Here is a 19,153-nt window from a genome sequence, read left to right on the forward strand (position 1 = left end):
GGAATGTAGTTCAAACAAGAGGGTTTGTACAACTTAATTTTTCTTTATGTGAATGCATTATATGTTTGTATCTCGCTTTTCCTCCCAGGAGCCCATGGATTGTGAAGGGTGGGATAGTATGGAATAAATAATAACAATGATAACAATAATAGTAATGCAGAGATATTTTAGTTTCAGATTGAAGTCAAGAATTCACTTTTATCTTCTGTACCATATGATTGGATTAAAGTTAGCAGGTATGTAAAGATAATGTAATTTGCAATATGATTACCATTAATTTTATTTACGTTAATGATGAAGATGATTTGCATGAAAGCACCTTAAAGTTCTGAATGGTGGGGTTGGATGAATGTTTTTAAATACACCTTTGCAAACTCTAAATCAGTATCTAATACTCTTAGGTACAGTAATCAGTCTTGGCATCAGCACATGGCAAAGGGGGCATTTCCAGGTTTCTACACATGCCAGTACAGCCCACTAGGCATGTTGCTTTACCTGGTCCTATGGACACAGAGGTCCCCAGCAGCGGCCAGTCACCACTTCAAGCTGACTCCTTGGTTTGCCTGACGGTGGTCAGTTCACTTGCCACTGTGAGTCAACCTCATTCCTGCTTGCCTCCTTGCTTACTTGGTGGCAGCAGCCCATTGCAGGATCACCACCATCAGGAAAATTTCTTCTCTGCCCAGTAAGCACTGCATCACAGGGAAGTGGTGAGACAGTTGCCAGCCTCCTGCCATGCTCGCTTTGCAGGCTTGTGGACCAGTCAGCACTATAGTGGAGTATTGCCATGAGGAAGGGTGTAAGATGCAGTAGCCATGGGGGGTCTGTTAAGGACCGCTCAAAAGCTGTAGTTAGGCCTAACAGTAATATATCTGTAGGTGCAGGAATTCCATGTATGTCTGCAGTACTTTACTCAGTCACATAATGTAGTCAGACTCCTTACTAAATTCAGGGCTATTTTCCCATCAAAAGAATCTGACATATATTTGGACAGCTGTGTTCTCATCATTTATATATAATCTTAGTTAATACGTTTTTCTACTTTCATGGAGCTTCCATTTATAATGTGTGGATGTTCATAATGTAACATAAAGTTTGAGGTAGATAAACTGATTTCCTTCTTCCTTTTATTTTTTATACTGAGAATGCAGTCCTGTCATCTGTTATGTGCAGGTACATCCCATAGACTTCAGTGTGACTTTGCTCATACTAATTCACAGCGAGGAATTAAAATCTTTTATTACTACTTAAATATTTTCCCTTTAAAAATAGTATGTACATCTCATAACAAGTTAAACTTTGTAAGCTGAAATGGATCTGATGTTAAAGCAAAAGATAAATATTATAACATACATGATATCTAGTCATCCAGCTGGTAATTTAATCTAGGACTGAATTAAAGCCTGAGGTATTTCACCCAGTCAAAGCATCCTCTGGAATTATATTCTTGAAATGTTATGCTAGATCACAAGGGCTCTGTTTACTAATTGTCATTGGACTTCTTTGCTTAATCAGGGTTACCAAAGAAGGGAAGGAATATGTATTTTACACAGAAAGCAGTAGAAGCCTATTTCTGAATAAATTTGATTTCTCTAAAGGTCTCTTAGCATAGAATTGATTGATTATTTTGATTCAAAAAAATAAAATTGAATCTAGGAGCATGTGCTCATATCAAAAGCTCATCAAAATGATAAGAGTACCAATCAAGAAACTATCATGAAAAACAAAAGGTTCTTGATCCATGTGCTACATGCATTGGGCAATCTTCCCGTTTTGTTTCAGTGTCTTGTGTTTGCTGGTTTTGTGTTTCAGAAGCATATATGTAAGTGTAAGCAGATATAAAGAACTCTTTCAGAAGGAGCCTGGTGAATTGTCTGGGAACACCAAATGCTGTAATATTAGTGAAGATAATCAAGTGTAGTCTAGATGAGAAACTGCTGCCCATGTAAGAGCAGGATATACATGTCACAATCAAAGAATGGGGGCAGGGAGGGAGCTGTCTCAGGTTCATAACATGCCACCAATGTGAATATCTGCATTGAGTATATTCAAGGCCTGGGTGCCTTGTCACAAGAAATAGGAAATCACTAGTAACTTTCTGTGTCTGTCAGTTAGATTTCAGTGCTGTAGAAAGACAGCTCAGTTGGTTAGAGTGTGGTGCTGATAAGATCAAGGTTGCAGGTCCGATCCCCGTATGGGACAGCTACATATTCCTGCATTGCAGGGGGTTGGGCTAGATGATCCTCAGGGTCTCTTCCAACTCTAGAATTCTATTCTAAGATTCTGTGTTGTGTGTTCTGTTACATGTCAACTTTCAAGGACACAGATTGGAGCATTTTTTCGGGGGGGGGGGGGAATGAGTAGGAACTCTCCCCCCCCCCCCCGATTCAAAATATAATACATAAGAACAGTTTTTAGTGGTAGCATAATTATTATTTTTCTCAAATAGAACTGCAACTTAGATTAGAGAGTCTGTGGAAATAAAAGTAAATGCAAGCTATCTAGATTGCAGCAAGAGACACTATCTTTGGCCTAAAAACAGGTAGATAAAGGTTTAAGTTGTTAGTTTAGAAATACCTGAGATGTCTGAAAGGCCTCACTAAACATTACATACAGATCTGTGCAACTGAACTGGGACAGCTGCTCCTTTTTCATTTTGTTTTTGAAAGAGCAGTTTTGAAAAAGCAACAAGAAATAGAGAAATAGTTGAAGAATGATTATCCTTTCTCTTTTAGGAAGTATTGAAACATATGCAGCACTTACTTTCTTAGCAAAACTAAGCTTGTTTAACTGCTTTCACAACATAATATGTATATTTTATAGTTTATTTAGAATATGAGATTGTAGTAGTTGTACAATTAAGAGACCATAAAATTACTGAGTCACACTTCAGGGAAAGCCTTCTGAAGCAAAAATGTTTTCAATAGTTGCCTAAATATCAAGAGACTAGGCAGTTGTCTAAATCCAGGTGATAACTGATTCCAGAGGACTGGAGCTGGAACAGTAAAAGCCCAGTTTCTAATACATGCTAAATTCACCTCTGGGGAGCATATTATACACTCAGCAGTGCCCAATCTGAGGACCCAAGGCTACATTTACTTGGGCTTACACAACAGAACTTGGAATTACTTCCATGTACAAATGTGAAGACGGGGGGGGGGGAGGATTTACTGTTTTTTCAAGGACTTAAAAAACGACAACCACCCAACTGAAAACTTGAAAATTTTGGTGATCACTGAAAAAGCTCTAATCAAATATTTGGCTATTATAAATATTGTAGAATGAGTTAAATGCTCTTAAGAAGCTCTTATGTAATAGATTCTACATATGGCTAAACCAGGTAGGTAAAAAATATGGACCAATGCTACATCTTTGTCTAGCATCTCTCTCCATGCAGCCTTCAATACCCATTCCTCATCATTTCTTTTTATCCTGCTTTCCTGAAAACTGTTAATGTAAAGTTACAGTGCTGTGTAGATTTAGTTGCTGGTACATTGTGTTCACAATAGGGAATTGTGACTGCTTCTCATGTTACATTTTGACTATAAGAAGGAAACCTCCATGAAGTAAAAATGTTTTTTTTTGTTTGATGCACAATGGTATGTTTACTGCAAGTAAAGTATTTGAGCAGATATGAGCAGCAGCTGCTTTGTCAAGAACATTTCCACTTCAGATAGTATGGATCACTCTCTCTTTCTTTACCTCTGTGCAGAAAAAAAGTAATTTGTGTACTGGTCCTAAAAAAAGAACTGGTCTGATTTTTGCATATTGCTACATAACTGATTGCTTAGTAACCTTGATCTCCTATTTGGTTTTCTCTTATAGCACAAAAGCAGTCAGCCGCTTCCACACTCCTTTTATTGTAGAAAATTACAGGCATTTGAATCAGCTACGTGAGCAGCTAGTCCTTGACTGCAGTGCTGAATGGCTACGCTTTTTAGAGTGAGTTTACAAATTCAGTTTTTTCTATTGAAATAAGATTATAAAGTAGGTTACAAAATATAACTATAAAGCTTACAATTCATATTATTATTATTATTGAAGCGTCTGATGTGTAGTTTGCCTTGCTTATAGGCTTACCTGAACTTCAAAAGGTGGTTATATTTAAAATAGAGGCAGAACTGCCACGACCCATTTGAGTACTTCTATCACATTTTACAGTTTTTATAAAGTAAGTAAAGGGTAGCCTAATTGATCATAGGAACACCAGAAGCTGCCTTATAAGTCAGACCAGGCTTCCTCAACCTCGGCCTTCCTGATGTTTTTGGCCTACAACTCCCATAATCCCTAGCTAGCAGGACCAGTGGTCAGGGATGATGGGAATTGTAGTCTCAAAACATCTGGAGGGCTGAGGTTGAGGAAGCCTGAGTCAGACCATTGGTTCATCTAGCCTAGCATTGTCTACATTGACTGACATCACCCCTCTAGAATTTCAGGTAGATGATGGAGTTTGAACCTGGAAACTTCTGTATATGTGAGCTACAGCCCTTCTTGAGATGATCCACCTGAAATAGATGCTAGTGTGTCTCTAGTTATAGCAGTGCACTCTAGTAACCTAAGATAATCAACAGAATTACACCAAAATAGGACTGTCCCTAAGGAGTGCAGGATCCAGAGCAGATTACACTATGTGTACGCCTTCATGTCCTTCCTGTCTCTGCTGTCGTTCCTCTTCATTGTAGTGGGGGATCTCTTCCTCTCCCCAGCTTACTTTTTGCTGGTAGTGGAGAGGATTTGCCACTACTTTAGCAGAGGTGATCTCCCCCTACCCCCTTACATTTTTTTCTCTTGTTGTTGCTGTTGCAGTGGCAGTGCTGGCAAAGCCCTCCACCTCCCCCCTTCCTGCTTTTCCCTAGAAAGGGCAGAGTTGGAGAGCCTTGCCAGGCAGATGGGGGGGGGGGCAGTGGCGCTGTTGGCCATGGGCACTAACTGTGAAGCCCAGAGCAGTTGTCCCTCTTTGCCTCCTGACGAACAACACAATAGCACAATAGCAAAGTCAAAAGAACTTTCAGTTTAAGAATGTGACATTTCTCTAGTAAAAGACTTTTAGAATGTCATTAGGAAATTAATTTTAGTGACAGACTGTCCGCCTCTTTCCACCAATGGCACTGTTGTACCCAGACAACTTCTACAACAGTTGAAGAAAAACAGCAGCTATGCCTCAGGACCATCACTCATGTATTGCTGGCAACACTTAACATATTCTTCCCCCCTAATGGCAGAGAGGAGCTGCCAGAAGAGCTGGGTAACACAGCTCTACCTTAGCACAGAGTGCTGCAGATCAATATGAGGTAGGTTCTGCTCTTGAACAAAGTCTGCAATGGTACAAAGTCTGTTAGAGAAGAAAGCATGAGGCACTGGTATGGTGGGGTGGTGCCATTCCAACAGCAGTGTTGCTCCTGCTTACCTGGATTGGGCAGGGTGTGGGTGTGTCAAGGCTGCAGCTAAGCCCAGGGCAGTGTGGGTGCACTGGCAAGAGTGCAGGATTGGCTCCACTGGTGCACCCACACAGCCCTGACTCAGCCACTGCTTTGCCAGCTATTCCTACTCCTGCTTTCTTGCCTAACAAATGGAAAGTTTAGGCAGTCTTTAGTATGTAAGTCTGCAGGCAGGACCTGTTGACCCTTTTAGTTTGTGTATAGTGTCTACCATCAATCACTTGGCTTGACATGCTACAAAAGAAGAATGTGTCACCTGATATCACTAATGTCTTGCAGTAGTAATTCATAAGAGGAGGGCAAATACTTATTTTAATGCGATAAATTCTTCATCTTTTGGCAGTCCTCATTGCACTGTTAATATACCCTTTCCATATGGTCTAATTTAATTTTGTTTGTCCTTTAAAGAATAGTCCCAACCAGGGTGTTCTCTCTCTCTGTCTCTGTCTGTGTGTGAGTGAGACAGAGACAGAAACACACACACACACACACACACACACACAGAGAGAGAGAGAGAGAGAGAGAGAGCTCTTCTTGGTAGAGTACCAGCACCTTTTTTTTTCTGCAGCCATTTTTTGCTGACACCCACTGCACATATATGAGTACTAGCATCTCTTTTTTATTTTCAGTTTTTACCCCAAAAAAAGTGCTGGTCCAAACCTTTATATAGGAACTTTATATAGCAATATTTTAAAACACTATCCTGTGCTGCCACTGAGTTCAACATTTTATTCATATTAATATTTTATTCGCGTCTTTCTCTCCCCCCCCCCATTTACCTCTGTATAGTGATTTTAACGACCATTACTACACAATATCTAAAGCTGTGGGTCACCTAGCAACTGTGGACTGTATATTTTCCCTGGCTGAGGTTGCCAAACAAGGAGACTACTGCAGGTAATCACTGTCTAAACAATGGTAGAATATTACGGTTAGCTTTGTTGATTTTTTTTTTTAACTAGACTACAAAAACGAGTACTGTCAAACGTATGTTTGTCATATTTGAGGACACATAGTGATGCTTCAAAAGATTAGACAGTATAGTTCCTGGGTAGGATGGATTGATTTACATTTCCTGTAGATTGTGGCCTGATTGATTCAGTTTCAAAAAAGCAAGAGTCTGGTTTCAGATGTCCCACCCCAAACTCCATCTAACATGCTGTAACATAATTTTCTTTTCAGACCTGTCATAAAAGATGGAAGGTCAGAGATAATGATAAAAAATGGGAAGCACCCTGTGATTGATGTGTTATTGGGAGAGCAAGAGCAGTATGTTCCAAATGATACACATTTATCAGTAAGTATCAGTAAATACACATTTATCAGTAAGAGAGCCAGTGTGGTGTAGTGGTTCAGAGCGATAGACTCGTAATTTTGGGAACCAGGTTTGCGTCTCCGCTCCTCCACATGCAGCTGCTGAGTGACCTTGGGCTAGTCACACTTCTTTGAAGTCTCTCAGCCCCATTCACCTCACAGAGTGTTTGTTGTGGGGGAGGAAGGGAAAGGAGAATGTTAGCCGCTTTGAGACTCCTTCGGGTAGTGATAAAGCGGGATATCAAATCCAAATTCTTCTTCTTCTTCTTTCTTCTTCTTCCTCCTCCTCCTCCTCCTCCTCCTCCTCCTCCTCCTTCTTCTTCTTCTTCTTCTTCTTCTATCACGACACCATGTTGTTGGTGTGGATTAGCTCCCTAACCCCCCCCCCCAGTAGACTAAAAAGACACTGAACATGGTTTCTTAATTTCATACTGTGCTTGGACTTTCAAAAAGCTTTTGACAGGGTACCTTACGAAAGACTGCCAAGTACGGTAAACTTAACTGTCATGGAATAAGAGTAGGGCCAGGAATTGGTTAAGCAGCAGGAAGCAGAGATTAGGAATAAGTGGGCTACAGGCAGCCCCCTGTTTATGCAGGGGTTATGTTCTGAGACACCACATGTGTTGGTGAAATTGTGTATAATTGAAACCTATTGAAAAAGCAGATAGTGGATAGCTCAATGAATGCCAGTGTGTGGCAGCTATTTCATGCTAGGGATCATTGGGAAAGGAATTGAAAATACAGTAAAACTGCCAGTATCAAAATGCCATTATACAAATCTATGATGTGGCTGCATTTGGAGTACTGTGCACAGTTCTCTAGACCATTTACAGTGTGAGAAACTGGAAGTAGCCTGCAGTGATGTGAGAGACAAATGGTATCATGCCCCTACAGAGAGAATCCAATTTAGCATAGAACTGAACCCTTCCTGGGTGGTGGAGGAGAGGAGGAAGTCATTTTTGTCTCAGGTGACAGCTGAGGTGTGGGTCGTGCCTGATATTTTTATGCCATATGTATGTCTCTCCCAGTTTGCTGTCTTTTGACATTGATTGCCAGAAGACCTATTGGTACTACATTATTATGATTGAACAGCTAATTTTGGGTGGAGTGTCTTTATGTCTTCAATATGTATCTGGGAAGTGTGGAATGGGGATGCCAGACGTAGCTTGACCACAGTTGTTCATGCATTAGAACCTCAAGGTTGGATTACTGCAGTGTGCTCTGGGTGGGTCTACCCTTGACATTGGTCCAGAGGTTGCAGTCCTGGAACTGTTGAATTACCTGCTTTTGAAAAGTATTTTAATGATAGTTTCCCTTTCTCCAGGAAGACGGTCAAAGGGTAATGATAATTACTGGACCTAACATGGGTGGAAAGAGCTCTTACATAAAGCAGGTTGCATTGATCACAGTCATGGCACAAATTGGTTCCTATGTACCAGCTGAGGAAGCAAGAATTGGTATTGTGACTGGTATATTTACCAGGTGAGATGTCAAAGCTTCATGTTTTAAAGATAAGCTTGTAAATTATAATTTCACTTCATAAGACATTTCTTTTAAAATATCATTTGTGTGTGCTGATTGGCTCAGTGTATAGCTTCGTTCTTGAAAAGAAGAGCAAGTTTCTAGCGCTCAAGGTCACTGGAAAAGTTTGGAAATATGAAGATGGGTTATGCTTAAAGGCTCAGATTCCACATTGGGCTGTGTATCCTCTACCTACCTAGGGAACACATTTATTTACTTATCATGTCTCCTCCTTTTCATGGCCACATGTTTCTGTCTCCCATTTACATCTCATCATTTCATCTGTTTTGTGGGATGGTCCTATTTCCCGTGAGAGTTACCTTGTGGTAGCTGGAAACTGTCACCAAAGGTTCCTAATGACCCAGTTCAACACTCAGTTTGATCTTTGAGCCATTTTTTAACTCACCAATCAGGAATGGATTTGTGATTATGTGGAAAATCAGCTTGCAGCCAACTTAATTCATTGTTAGAAAGAAATTTAACAGTGACTGCTAAAGTGATGTACTTGACACAACTGCCACCTCATCAGATTCCAGGATGTTTTAATTACATGATATTTCTGTCTGTAATGATCTTAAGGAGTATGCAGGTTCTCTCATGACCAGTGTGCTAAGCAATTCAGACCTGCTTTTCCCTGCTGCATGATGCAGCAATTTGCTTTGAAACTAGGATTTCCTTAAATGCTGTTTGTTTTCAGAGTTTCAGTTTATGAAGTTGCTCGTGATTATCGCTGAAAATTCATATTAATAATTTAGGGTTATAGCAAGTAATCATTTACCCCCTTTGTGCTTTGATGTGTCCGTTGAGTGTATTTTCTTGTACAGGCTATCTAATCTAAATGTAGAAGTCAATTAAACAATGCTGCCCCTGTTGCACATCATCTAATAGGATCAAAAACATTCTGGCAGCAGTGATATACCTCTTTTGTAACTTTAATAAAAAAGAAGCATATTTTTTATGTCTGATAGGTGCAGACAAAAAATCTGAAAGATGTGTTTGGTTTTTTAAATTGTCTATTGAATTTAAAGTTTGATAATTGTACAAAATTATTTATTCTCTGGAATGTGATTTAGTTGGCTCAGGAGTTATTGAATTGTTTCCAGATAGAATTTGCTCTGTGCAGATGAGTCTCTTATCAACACTTGAAATAAGTAATTAAATTGGATCTCTGCACAATTTGCAATTTGCAACTGTATTGCTGCATGTGTAATAGTGGGGAGAGATGAAAAATTATAATAATTTGGGTGACAAGGGACCTCATCTGATACATGTATTACTAATAATTGACTAGAGACCTGGAAGAACAACCATCATCTAGGAAAACATACAATATTGTATCACTAATAATTGACTAGAGACCTGGAAGAACAACCATAATCTAGGAAAACATACAATATTGTATCACTAATAATTGACTAGAGACCTGGAAGAACAACCATAATCTAGGAAAACATACAATATTTTGGAGTAAATTAATACTAGAAAATACCTTTTTTACTTCTTTGGAATTAACTGAAAGAAAAACTATGAAGTACTAACAAATTGGTTGTCGTTGAGTAGCATACTAACTGAAGACATGCCTGGAATTTGCTGGGGATTGACTTCCAGTGCCTTGTGGTGGTGGCAAATTGGTTTTGTCTTAGCAGCAGTGAACTAACACATACATCATTCCTGAAGTACCTTTGCCAGCAAAGTTATTTTCAAGTGCCCAATTATTATTTTTTAATGCTTTTAAACACAGAGCAAGTAATAAGAGTATATTAGTGGATGGCTTAATAGTTTACTTTTTACATTTTTGATGAGGATTAAATGTATTTATTCTAAGTAATATTGTACCTCGGTGCTATATACAATAGATGCCAAAAGCAAGTTCATTTCTTATCTAATGGTTTTTGTGTATCATTCGGACCACTTATCACTGTTGGACCAGAGTAGAATTGTTATTTATCATGGACAAAAGAGATTTGTTTTTACAGCTGCTCCTGAAAATAGCTAAAAGATAAAGGCCACTTCTGCTAAGGAAGTCCTGGGAAAAAAGTTTCCATGAATGTAATTAGTTTAACAAATGGTTAGGGTGCAACACATACGGCAGTATACATCTGCATTGTTGTCTAGATGTTCATGTAATTTCCAGTGAAGTATCAAGCATAACTAAATATTTTAAACCTTCAGTACGAAAAGTTTGTCAAAACATATCCTGGCTCAAAAAAGTATTTATTTAACAAAATTTATATGATTGTAAGAAAACATTCAGGCAGTTTGCAGAAATATAAAACAAAATAGTAAAATTAATTGCAGGAAGAGAGCATACATCTTGTTTTCTTGCAATAAATATTTGAAGACCATGGGATGATATTCAACTAAGTTTTACTCAGAGTAGACCCATTGAAATTAATAAACACTTTTATATTTTGGAGTTCTTTCTTGTGTACTTCAGTAACCAGATAATATTCTTATGTACAGCAGATGCAGCAAAATTACGTAAAAGAAGTTCAGATGATTTTTACTCATCCTTTATGCATTTTTTATTTTAAAAACTGAATAGTGTGTGCTTCCTGGTTTTCTAATTTGTATTATTTTCTAATAATACTGAACAATTTTGTTTTATTTTGCAGAATGGGTGCCACAGACAACATATTCAAAGGTCAAAGCACATTTATGGAAGAACTGACAGAAACAGCTGATATAATTACTAAAGCAACTTCCAATTCACTAGTAATTTTAGATGAACTTGGGAGAGGAACTAGCACACATGATGGAATTGCAATTGCTTATGCTACCCTGGAATACTTTATTAGAGATGTAAGTGCATTATCTGTCCTTTTGAATGATCTAAGTCAGAGCTTTTCAAACTGTGTGTCCTGACAAGTTAGTGTGAAGTGCGAACGCTCCCCATGATCCCCTGGGGCTGGAAAGGCGTTAGTTTAACCTCTGGTTTGCTAGTAAAACTGAATTACTGTGTTGCAAAATGATGCATGTCTAAAAAGTGTGTCACCAACATTAAGTCTGGAAGGCTTTAAGTTGTGAAAATGAGTTGTCCCCAGATGATTATCTCAGTGCACCTCCCCTTGAAACAGATTCCGTGGAATTGGTTCAGGATACAATTATCAGCAGTAACAAAAGCCACAGAGGATTGAGAAGGGGCAGGGTTCACACCTTGTCCCATTCTTGATAAAGACCATCTGTCAAGACAACTAAGGCTGATTCAGTCAAATGACTAGGACTGAACCCAGTCCCTCTTCCCCTCCCTCACCTTCTCTAAATAGGAAGTATGCATATTTTAAAGCCTTAATATATTTTATTTCTCTAGGTTGGTTCATTGACGCTGTTTGTCACCCATTATCCTCCAGTGTGTGAATTAGAAAGGGCCTACCTGAGACAAGTTGGGAATTACCATATGGCTTTTTTGGTGAATGAAGATGATCGTGAACAAGAAAGGGGTATGATATCAAATTTACATACATATACATACATATATATAAAAATATGAATGAATATACATTTCACATATCACACCTTTCTTCCAAGGAGCTCAAGGTGGCATACTACTTACCATTTTATCCTCACCACAACCATGTGGGGTTGGTTAAGCTGTGAAAGGTCACCCAGCGAATGTGACTAAAACGATTGAAAAGCTAGCGCAGTATAGTGGTTGACTTGAAGTATGATTTCCAGGTTTTTGAGATGAATAAAATATAAACCATACTGAACTCAATTATGACATCTTCATACAAATGTATGTTTTTGTTTTTTGTTTTCCTAGGATCTGAAGGAGAAGAAAATCCTGAATTTGTCACTTTCCTTTATCAAATAACAAGAGAAGTTGCCACAAAGAGTTATGGGCTAAACGTTGCTAAACTAGCAGATGTTCCTGATGAAATTCTTAAAAAGGCAGCTCGCAAATCAAAAGAACTAGAGAGTTTAGAGAACATGAAAAGGTTAGAGAATGGATTGATTGACATCTTAGTAATAAAACTTTCACATATATCATCTGGGAGAGCCTTTCTGAGCAGCCATAAAAAGTAGATTTAAAAGATTTTCAAGAAGTGCCTAAATGCTTAATTACATTAACGTCATTACAACCTACAGTCTAAGGAACTAAACATGAATTCTATTAATGAAAAAAACTTCTTTAGGGAACTGTATGTTTTTCTTTAACAATTGTGATGACTACTCATTATTTATAATGGCCTGATGTAGCAAAAATGACCTGATACAACCAAAACCAGTCACGGCATGGCTCAGGGTCCATCCTAGCCATGTCAACAGAGTGCTAACGTCACTTCTTCAACCCATTAGCACATGTCTCACACAGCTATAGGGGTGTAATATGGAAGTCTCGCTTTAAATATAACATTTATATTTTGGATTGAGGATTCAGAAATGTAAGTGAAATAGTTCTGGGACTGAGGACTCTTCCAGATGGACTCCTGTTCATTAAACAGTGATGTGGTATCACCTCCCTGTAAATGTTTGCAAACAATCAGGGTGTGTGCTCCTAGAAGACTTCTAAAAAGTAATGAAAAATAAATTACCAGTGCATCTTAAAAAAGGTCCCAACAAGTACTGTTCATTACTGCTTTAAAGGACTAGGGCAAGACGGAACTGTTAAACACATGCTTCATTCATTCTTTCATACATTTTAAACACTATTTAAATTTGGTCAATGCTTTCTTGACACCCTAAATAACTTGATAGTTTGGTAATAATTCACTATAAAAAAAGATTAAACTGTTTACCATTTGCAAACTTGAAAGGGGAAGAAAATTTAGAATCACAATTTTTATGGCCCTAATGCAGGTGTTGCCATTTGGGTGCTTATGGGCACATATGTGCTCCCACAAATGGCCTTCCTGATTGGCCACATGGCCCCCTCTTTTTGCTGAAATTAGACTTAAAAGAAGCATTGTTTCTGGCCAGTAGAATGGGTTGCAGTGTGTGCTTGGTTGTGGGCCAACAGCAATTCAGTTTGCAAATGTGTCCATGCATCCAAAAATATTGGCGTCTCCTGCCCTAATGTTTTCAAAAATTTGCTTTTGTCTTCTGAATAACCCCAGGGTAGTATATTGCACTTTTTATTGTAGGAATTAGATATTAATTCTAGTATCTTCTGTGTGAAAATTCACACAATAGTAGGAAGTGAGGTTAAAATAAATATTTCTCCAGTGTGTGGGATTCCTCATTGGCACACATGTATGGGACAGGCTGGATTATGCTTTCACTTTAAGTAATAATACTTTCTGCAGTAAAAAATATAGATATGTGTTTTTAACATAGCTTTCATTTCGTTAAAGTATTCTAGCGGATTCCCCCCATGTTCTTTTCTTTCCACACCACCATTGTGACATCAAATGTAAATGCATTCATAATGCATTTTGCAAATTGGCCTTGCCTTTCTTCATCTAATTCTTCTTTACTGAGATATTTAAATACTAATGAACTGATCATTTAATGAAGTTCTAACACTGAACTTGGTGTTTGTTTGCTTTTAGAAAAAGGCTGATGACCTTTGTTAAAATATGGAATACTACTGATTCTGGAGAACTGCAAAGATGGAAAAGTATGTGCGAAACAGATGATTTCAGCCAACTTTAAAGATTCCTGACAACCTGACAATAGAAAATGGAAATAGCATAGAAGATTTAAATTAATTTATTATACAAAGCTATATATTCATGCAGTGAAATTTCAAATCATAGGTGTGTATACTGATGAATGGGTGGTTCACATGGACACTTTTTTCATTTCATTCATGCAAGCTGTCTCCAGTGATGTAGTTATGTGGAGTAGCATACTATGTGCCAGATAAGTAGAAGACATCAGGAGATCCATGATTACAACTCCTGTGGTGGTGGTGGTAGCAACAACTACAGGGCTCAAGAAAGTTGAGGCTTCTCCACCACATTCCCAAATTACTCCTCTAAAGTTAGTATTTGCCCAGTGCAGAGAAACAGACAGGTAACCACATAGTACCTGTATGTTTCTTTCCCATAGGATAAAAAAGTCTGTCAGGAATTTAGTTTTGGAACCCGCACGTGAGTGGGTGGGTATTAAGCATCATTCTCCCAATGCTGTGGCCAGATTCAGTTTGGGAGGTGCCTGTAGTTGCTGTTCACTTTAAAATGAAGTAACAAAAAAAGCATGGGACAACACTTCATGGGTCTCCTGCCACATTACCCAGAGATGTAAACTAGCATAGCTACTGCAGCCGTGAAAATCACTACAGAATGAACCATTTACATGGTGCCTTCTTGACATGATCATGGGCACATAACACAGGCAAAATCATGTAAAGAAAAATCTAGCAGAAATGGGCCCATGTGAAATGGTTCATTGATTTAAATGCAGTAGATATTTTGTAAGCTCCAGTTGTTTTTTCAAACTGCTGTCTTGTGGGTTTTTCCATTGAAGATCAAGTATTTTGTTACATTTGCCTATATTATGTTTCCCAAACTTTATCAACATCATCTCCAAACTGTACTTTATTTAAAATACTTAAAAATGCTTTTTATAGTTTGATGATAACTAATTTCAGATGGAAAACATGAAAATCATGTTTATAAATTACAGGAAAACACATTTGTATTAAATAAAATGATGATTTTAAAAGGATACATTGATTTCTATTAATGTTACAATGACTGAACAGTATGATTTAGCAGATGTTGAATAATTTTGTTTATTATCAATTCAGTAATACAGAATAATATTTCATGATGCTTATTTTTTTACTGATGTGAGTCGTTTCTTGCTGACATTTGTCCTGACTCATTCCCACAGAATATACTGAAAATATTCAATGTATGTGCATCTCTCTTTATGCTCTTGAAATGCCCATGAAATCTTGATAAAAATAGTATTGCTACTACTGCAGATGCATTTGCAAGCCCAAACAAAACAAGTACAAGTCAGTTTGTCAAGCACTCAGTAAGAATAAATTATCTAACTACTGTATTTTTTAACTTCCATTAAGTATACAAAATGAAAACGTACACAGTGTCGAAAATGCTATAATTCTTTCTGCTTGAAGCTCTTTGATGCTGGTATTGATAAAGCTTAACACTTACTGATAGCATATGATGTTTTGTATGGAGGATATTAGTTTAACATCCTTGGTTATATAGTTTCAAAATTAATGAATTGGCTCCAAAGAATCATTAGTGAAACTTCTGTACATGGAAATCTCTGCCAGTGGCTCTGATTTTGACTTCTGATACTTTCTCTCTGCTGCAATTAAAAAAAAGGAATCCAGAAATTTGGAGAGACTCATCAGAATGCTTCCCATTGCAGCATTAGTTGCTGCAGTTAGGTAGATAAACTTTGAGGAGCATGCCTAAAGTGTTTGGATGCACCAAAGGCTCTCTTTAGATCATAGGAGCCAACTCCAAGATGCCGAGGGGTCTTTGGCCCTCCCAATAAAATATTTGAGGGGCTGCCCCCCACGTTGGTGAACATTGTCATTCAAATGGTGTGCATGCACTGTGTTATGTGATCAATTATGTGGGGTGGGGCTTACCTCCCCCCCCATATTTTATTCAAGTTGGCACCCCTGCTTCAGATACTAGGCTTTATGTATTATATTTGTATATACAGAGGAACACCCCGATTTAAACTTCATAGGATTTTTGAAGCCTTGTCAAAATTAAATTTCTTATTTTGGCAAATGTGGTGTCTCATAAGTATTGAGAATTAATGGAAAGAAGCATACACTTGTTGGCATTTTATTTATGCAAACGACTGATATTATTTGCATGTTTATCCAAAACAATGGTGGTTCTTTGTAGTCTCCGTGAAGTCTCACATACTGCATCCCTGCACAAAGCATCATTTGCAGTTTTCTAAAGGTAGGTGAAAGTTTTGGAGGGGAGCCCACATCTCAGTACACACGCTCAAAGTGACATGGCTCCTGCTTTCCCACTCGGTTCTTCCTTAACCTCTACAGCTTCAGGACGAACTTTTGCCATTTTTCATTGAGAGAGCATTTCTTTTTCCTTTATTCCTACAGTGTTCTTCTTTTGTATATTGGTGTTTTGTTGCAGTCCAGTCTGTGCTGGTGGGCATCTTCCCTGCTTCTAAATGTGGCACAACAGGCACCTTGGTCATTTACGGTAAACTTTGAGGCAGTTTCCAAAACGCCTGCCTTAGTTGAAGGTATGACTATTAAACCCTGCAGGTACCACATGAAGTGTAAGGCATGCGCAGCAAACAAGGTCAAAATGTGACCTGCTTTGGTATCCAGTTACAACCTTCCTGTTACCTGTTGTTCTCCAGACCACTGGGAATCATAGGACCAGCTTTATTCCATGCACTAAATTACTGGTTGTTTCGAACTCGGTGCCCACTTCTCCCGGTGCCCACTCATCAGTATCTAGCTACCAGTCCTCGGTATCCAGCCAATCCCGGCTCCATATCTGTGTAGTCATCACTTGGCTTAGTAATTACCATTAATTACTTGTCAGGTTTTGCTATGTTACTTTAAAATTAGAATAGGGAGGAAAATCCTCCCAAGGCGGCATTAAAAACTAAACATGCAATACAAGGTCTTTCTTGGTGTTCAAACACAAAATTAAATTTAAAAGAATTAATATGTCTACCTGAAAAATTTCCATCAGCAGGATCTTCATCTATACATCTTTAGTGGCAAGTCCCAATCTTTGCAGCAGGTATTATAGTTCGTTATGGGTTTCTACTGGAAGTGACCAAGGCAACATCTGTCTTGTACATTTTAAGGTAAGTCTGGGCACTTTTAGTTCTGCTTCTAAATAGATAATTACTGGCAGTCATTTACACTTGGATTACATGGAAAACAATAGTTTGGAATGTGGGGAGATGAATAAACACCATGAGCCATTTTCCAAATTGCCGCTGCAGCACCTACCGGTATTTCATGAAGTCTGTTTGCCCCTTCTTGGTGGCTTTGCAGGTGAGCCCTCGGGCTTCCTCTGCGACCTGGCCTATTGCAGGCTGGATCATCCTCTTGCTGCCAAACTGGTCAATGGCAGGAGGAATTAGAGGGTGTTTCCCTGGACATGGGACCAACTGACCAATGGTAGCACTTGGCCTCGCATCCAGGGCAGGGATAAATTCCTGGCCTGCTGGGCCCTTTGGCCTCTCTCCGCTCTGGTTCTGAAACATGCTACCTAAATTCACAAAAGTTGTCTTAAGTTTAGGGATGTTTCAATGATTTCAATTATAATACAATATTTTTCTGTTATACAGGTGACTCCCCACTTACGAGGGGGTTATGATCTGGGGGGCCACCACACGTAAGCAAAATGCGTGTAAGTAGGGAGCCTGCAGCAATACAGCTTCCCACCCAATACAGCTGTTCAGTGGGATTTTCCCCCCCCAGCACTGCATGTATACATGTGTTGCACGTGAGTCAATTGCGTGTAAGTGTGGGGGGGGTTGCCTGTATTATACTAATGTCATTTATAGTCAAATTATCTGTAAATGCATAAGGAACTGGTAGCATGTGCCTCTACAGTAATCCTTGGGCCAGGTATTCTATTCATTTGTCTGATCATCTGCTGGTTTTCATAAAATTGTACAAAAAGTAATGTGATAAATAAAATGCGTAGAAGGGGAAAAAACCCTGCAAAGATTTCTAGATATTTTTATCTCCTGTGCTTATGTAACACAAACTAAAGTTTCAGAGTACAGAGCCTTTTCTCCTGCCTGCATATTAAAACAGATTTTTCTTCCCTAAATATGGAAAATTAAAATTCAGCTATTGTCCAGATACTGCAAACTTTCTGAATGTTGAAAAGTGCTTATTTATAGTACCTAGCATACTGGTAAAATTACATTGCCATGTTATTCTAATAATTGAAGAAAAGGCAAGTAATTTGATCGACATTAAATCAGTATGGTAACTCCTTCAGATGATTTACATCTCTTTTCCCAAGTAAACCTTTGAAGCAAGTTCCATTGGTTTCAATGTAAATTAGTTCCAAGGAAACCCAATATATTCTGCATGTAAATCAGTGTTCAGATATTGGTCAAATGATTGCCTATTATTTGGTTTGATCAGAAGGTACAATGCATCAAGAATAGCCTTGTATAAGTGACCCCCTCCCTTGTGTAAATAAAAGCAATGACAAAAGTGAAGGTCACTTACTCACCTGAGGCCAAGCATGGGGGGTGGCAGTTTACTAGGGATCAAAGATCAAGGAAGACCAGGCTGCAACCCAGAGGCTACACTGTAGATCATGCTTAGGATATTTATGAAAGCCCATATCCCTGTCTTTATGTATCAGATCTTGTGAGATTTGTTAGGTGGATTTGTAGCTGGTTGAATCAGTGGTTCTGACTGGCTCTAAATGACGGGTGGATTGGATTCCATGTGATCTCATAGTATGGCTTCTGAAAACAACAGGAGTTCTTTGAAGAAGGAACTACTTTTTTCAATCGAGTGTAATTATTACCGTTCTTTGTTACTGCTCTAATAAAATCAGTGCTTTAAATGCGTCACTATATTTGACAATCTTTCACCTGTCAGATGAAAAGGTTATGTTTTGGTTTTTACATGTCAAATGGCAGCTCTAAAGCTGACATGGATGCAGGTGGGTCATGGACACACTACACACGGCTGCAAGAAGCAGATTGCTGGAACAGAGCTGGAAAGTCTCTGGAGACTGGCCCACAGAACACCAACAGCATTTTGTTAAAGCCGAATGAGTAATTATCAATAACTGGATTATATGCTAGGTTTTTTACCCCCAAAATTCAAAGATAACTAATGCTAGGAGGGATCTGCCGTATTGTCTAGTATATGTCTAACATTAAGGAAATAAAAAAAAATATTGGCTATATCATTTCAATTTCACTTTTTACTTGGGATAGCACAGTGAACCTGTTGCACCAAATGGGAGGTAGGT

The 19,153-nt window shown here is 38.5% G+C and overlaps 1 protein-coding gene across 2 annotated transcripts in view; it reads left to right on the forward strand.

The window, feature by feature from the left end:
- Positions 1–15,227, forward strand: part of MSH3 (mutS homolog 3) — a 57,709-nt gene extending 42,482 nt beyond the window's left edge. The window contains exons 16-24 of one of the 2 annotated variants that reach the window (XM_080972374.1): positions 172–236; positions 3,826–3,942; positions 6,228–6,335; positions 6,621–6,735; positions 8,077–8,234; positions 10,889–11,075; positions 11,584–11,713; positions 12,037–12,211; positions 13,766–15,227. In XM_080972374.1, coding sequence (XP_080828500.1) covers positions 172–236; positions 3,826–3,942; positions 6,228–6,335; positions 6,621–6,735; positions 8,077–8,234; positions 10,889–11,075; positions 11,584–11,713; positions 12,037–12,211; positions 13,766–13,868 — 1,158 coding nt within the window. In that variant the 3' untranslated portion in view covers positions 13,869–15,227. Of the gene's footprint in view, positions 1–171; positions 237–3,825; positions 3,943–6,227; positions 6,336–6,620; positions 6,736–8,076; positions 8,235–10,888; positions 11,076–11,583; positions 11,714–12,036; positions 12,212–13,765 lie in introns of those variants that run through there. The other variant, XR_013977151.1, reaches the window with a different exon arrangement.
- The last annotated feature ends 3,926 nt before the right edge of the window (positions 15,228–19,153 follow it).

Source organism: Podarcis pityusensis, assembly GCF_964106645.2.
Source record: "Podarcis pityusensis genome assembly, chromosome: 11".
NCBI lineage: Eukaryota > Metazoa > Chordata > Lepidosauria > Squamata > Lacertidae > Podarcis > Podarcis pityusensis.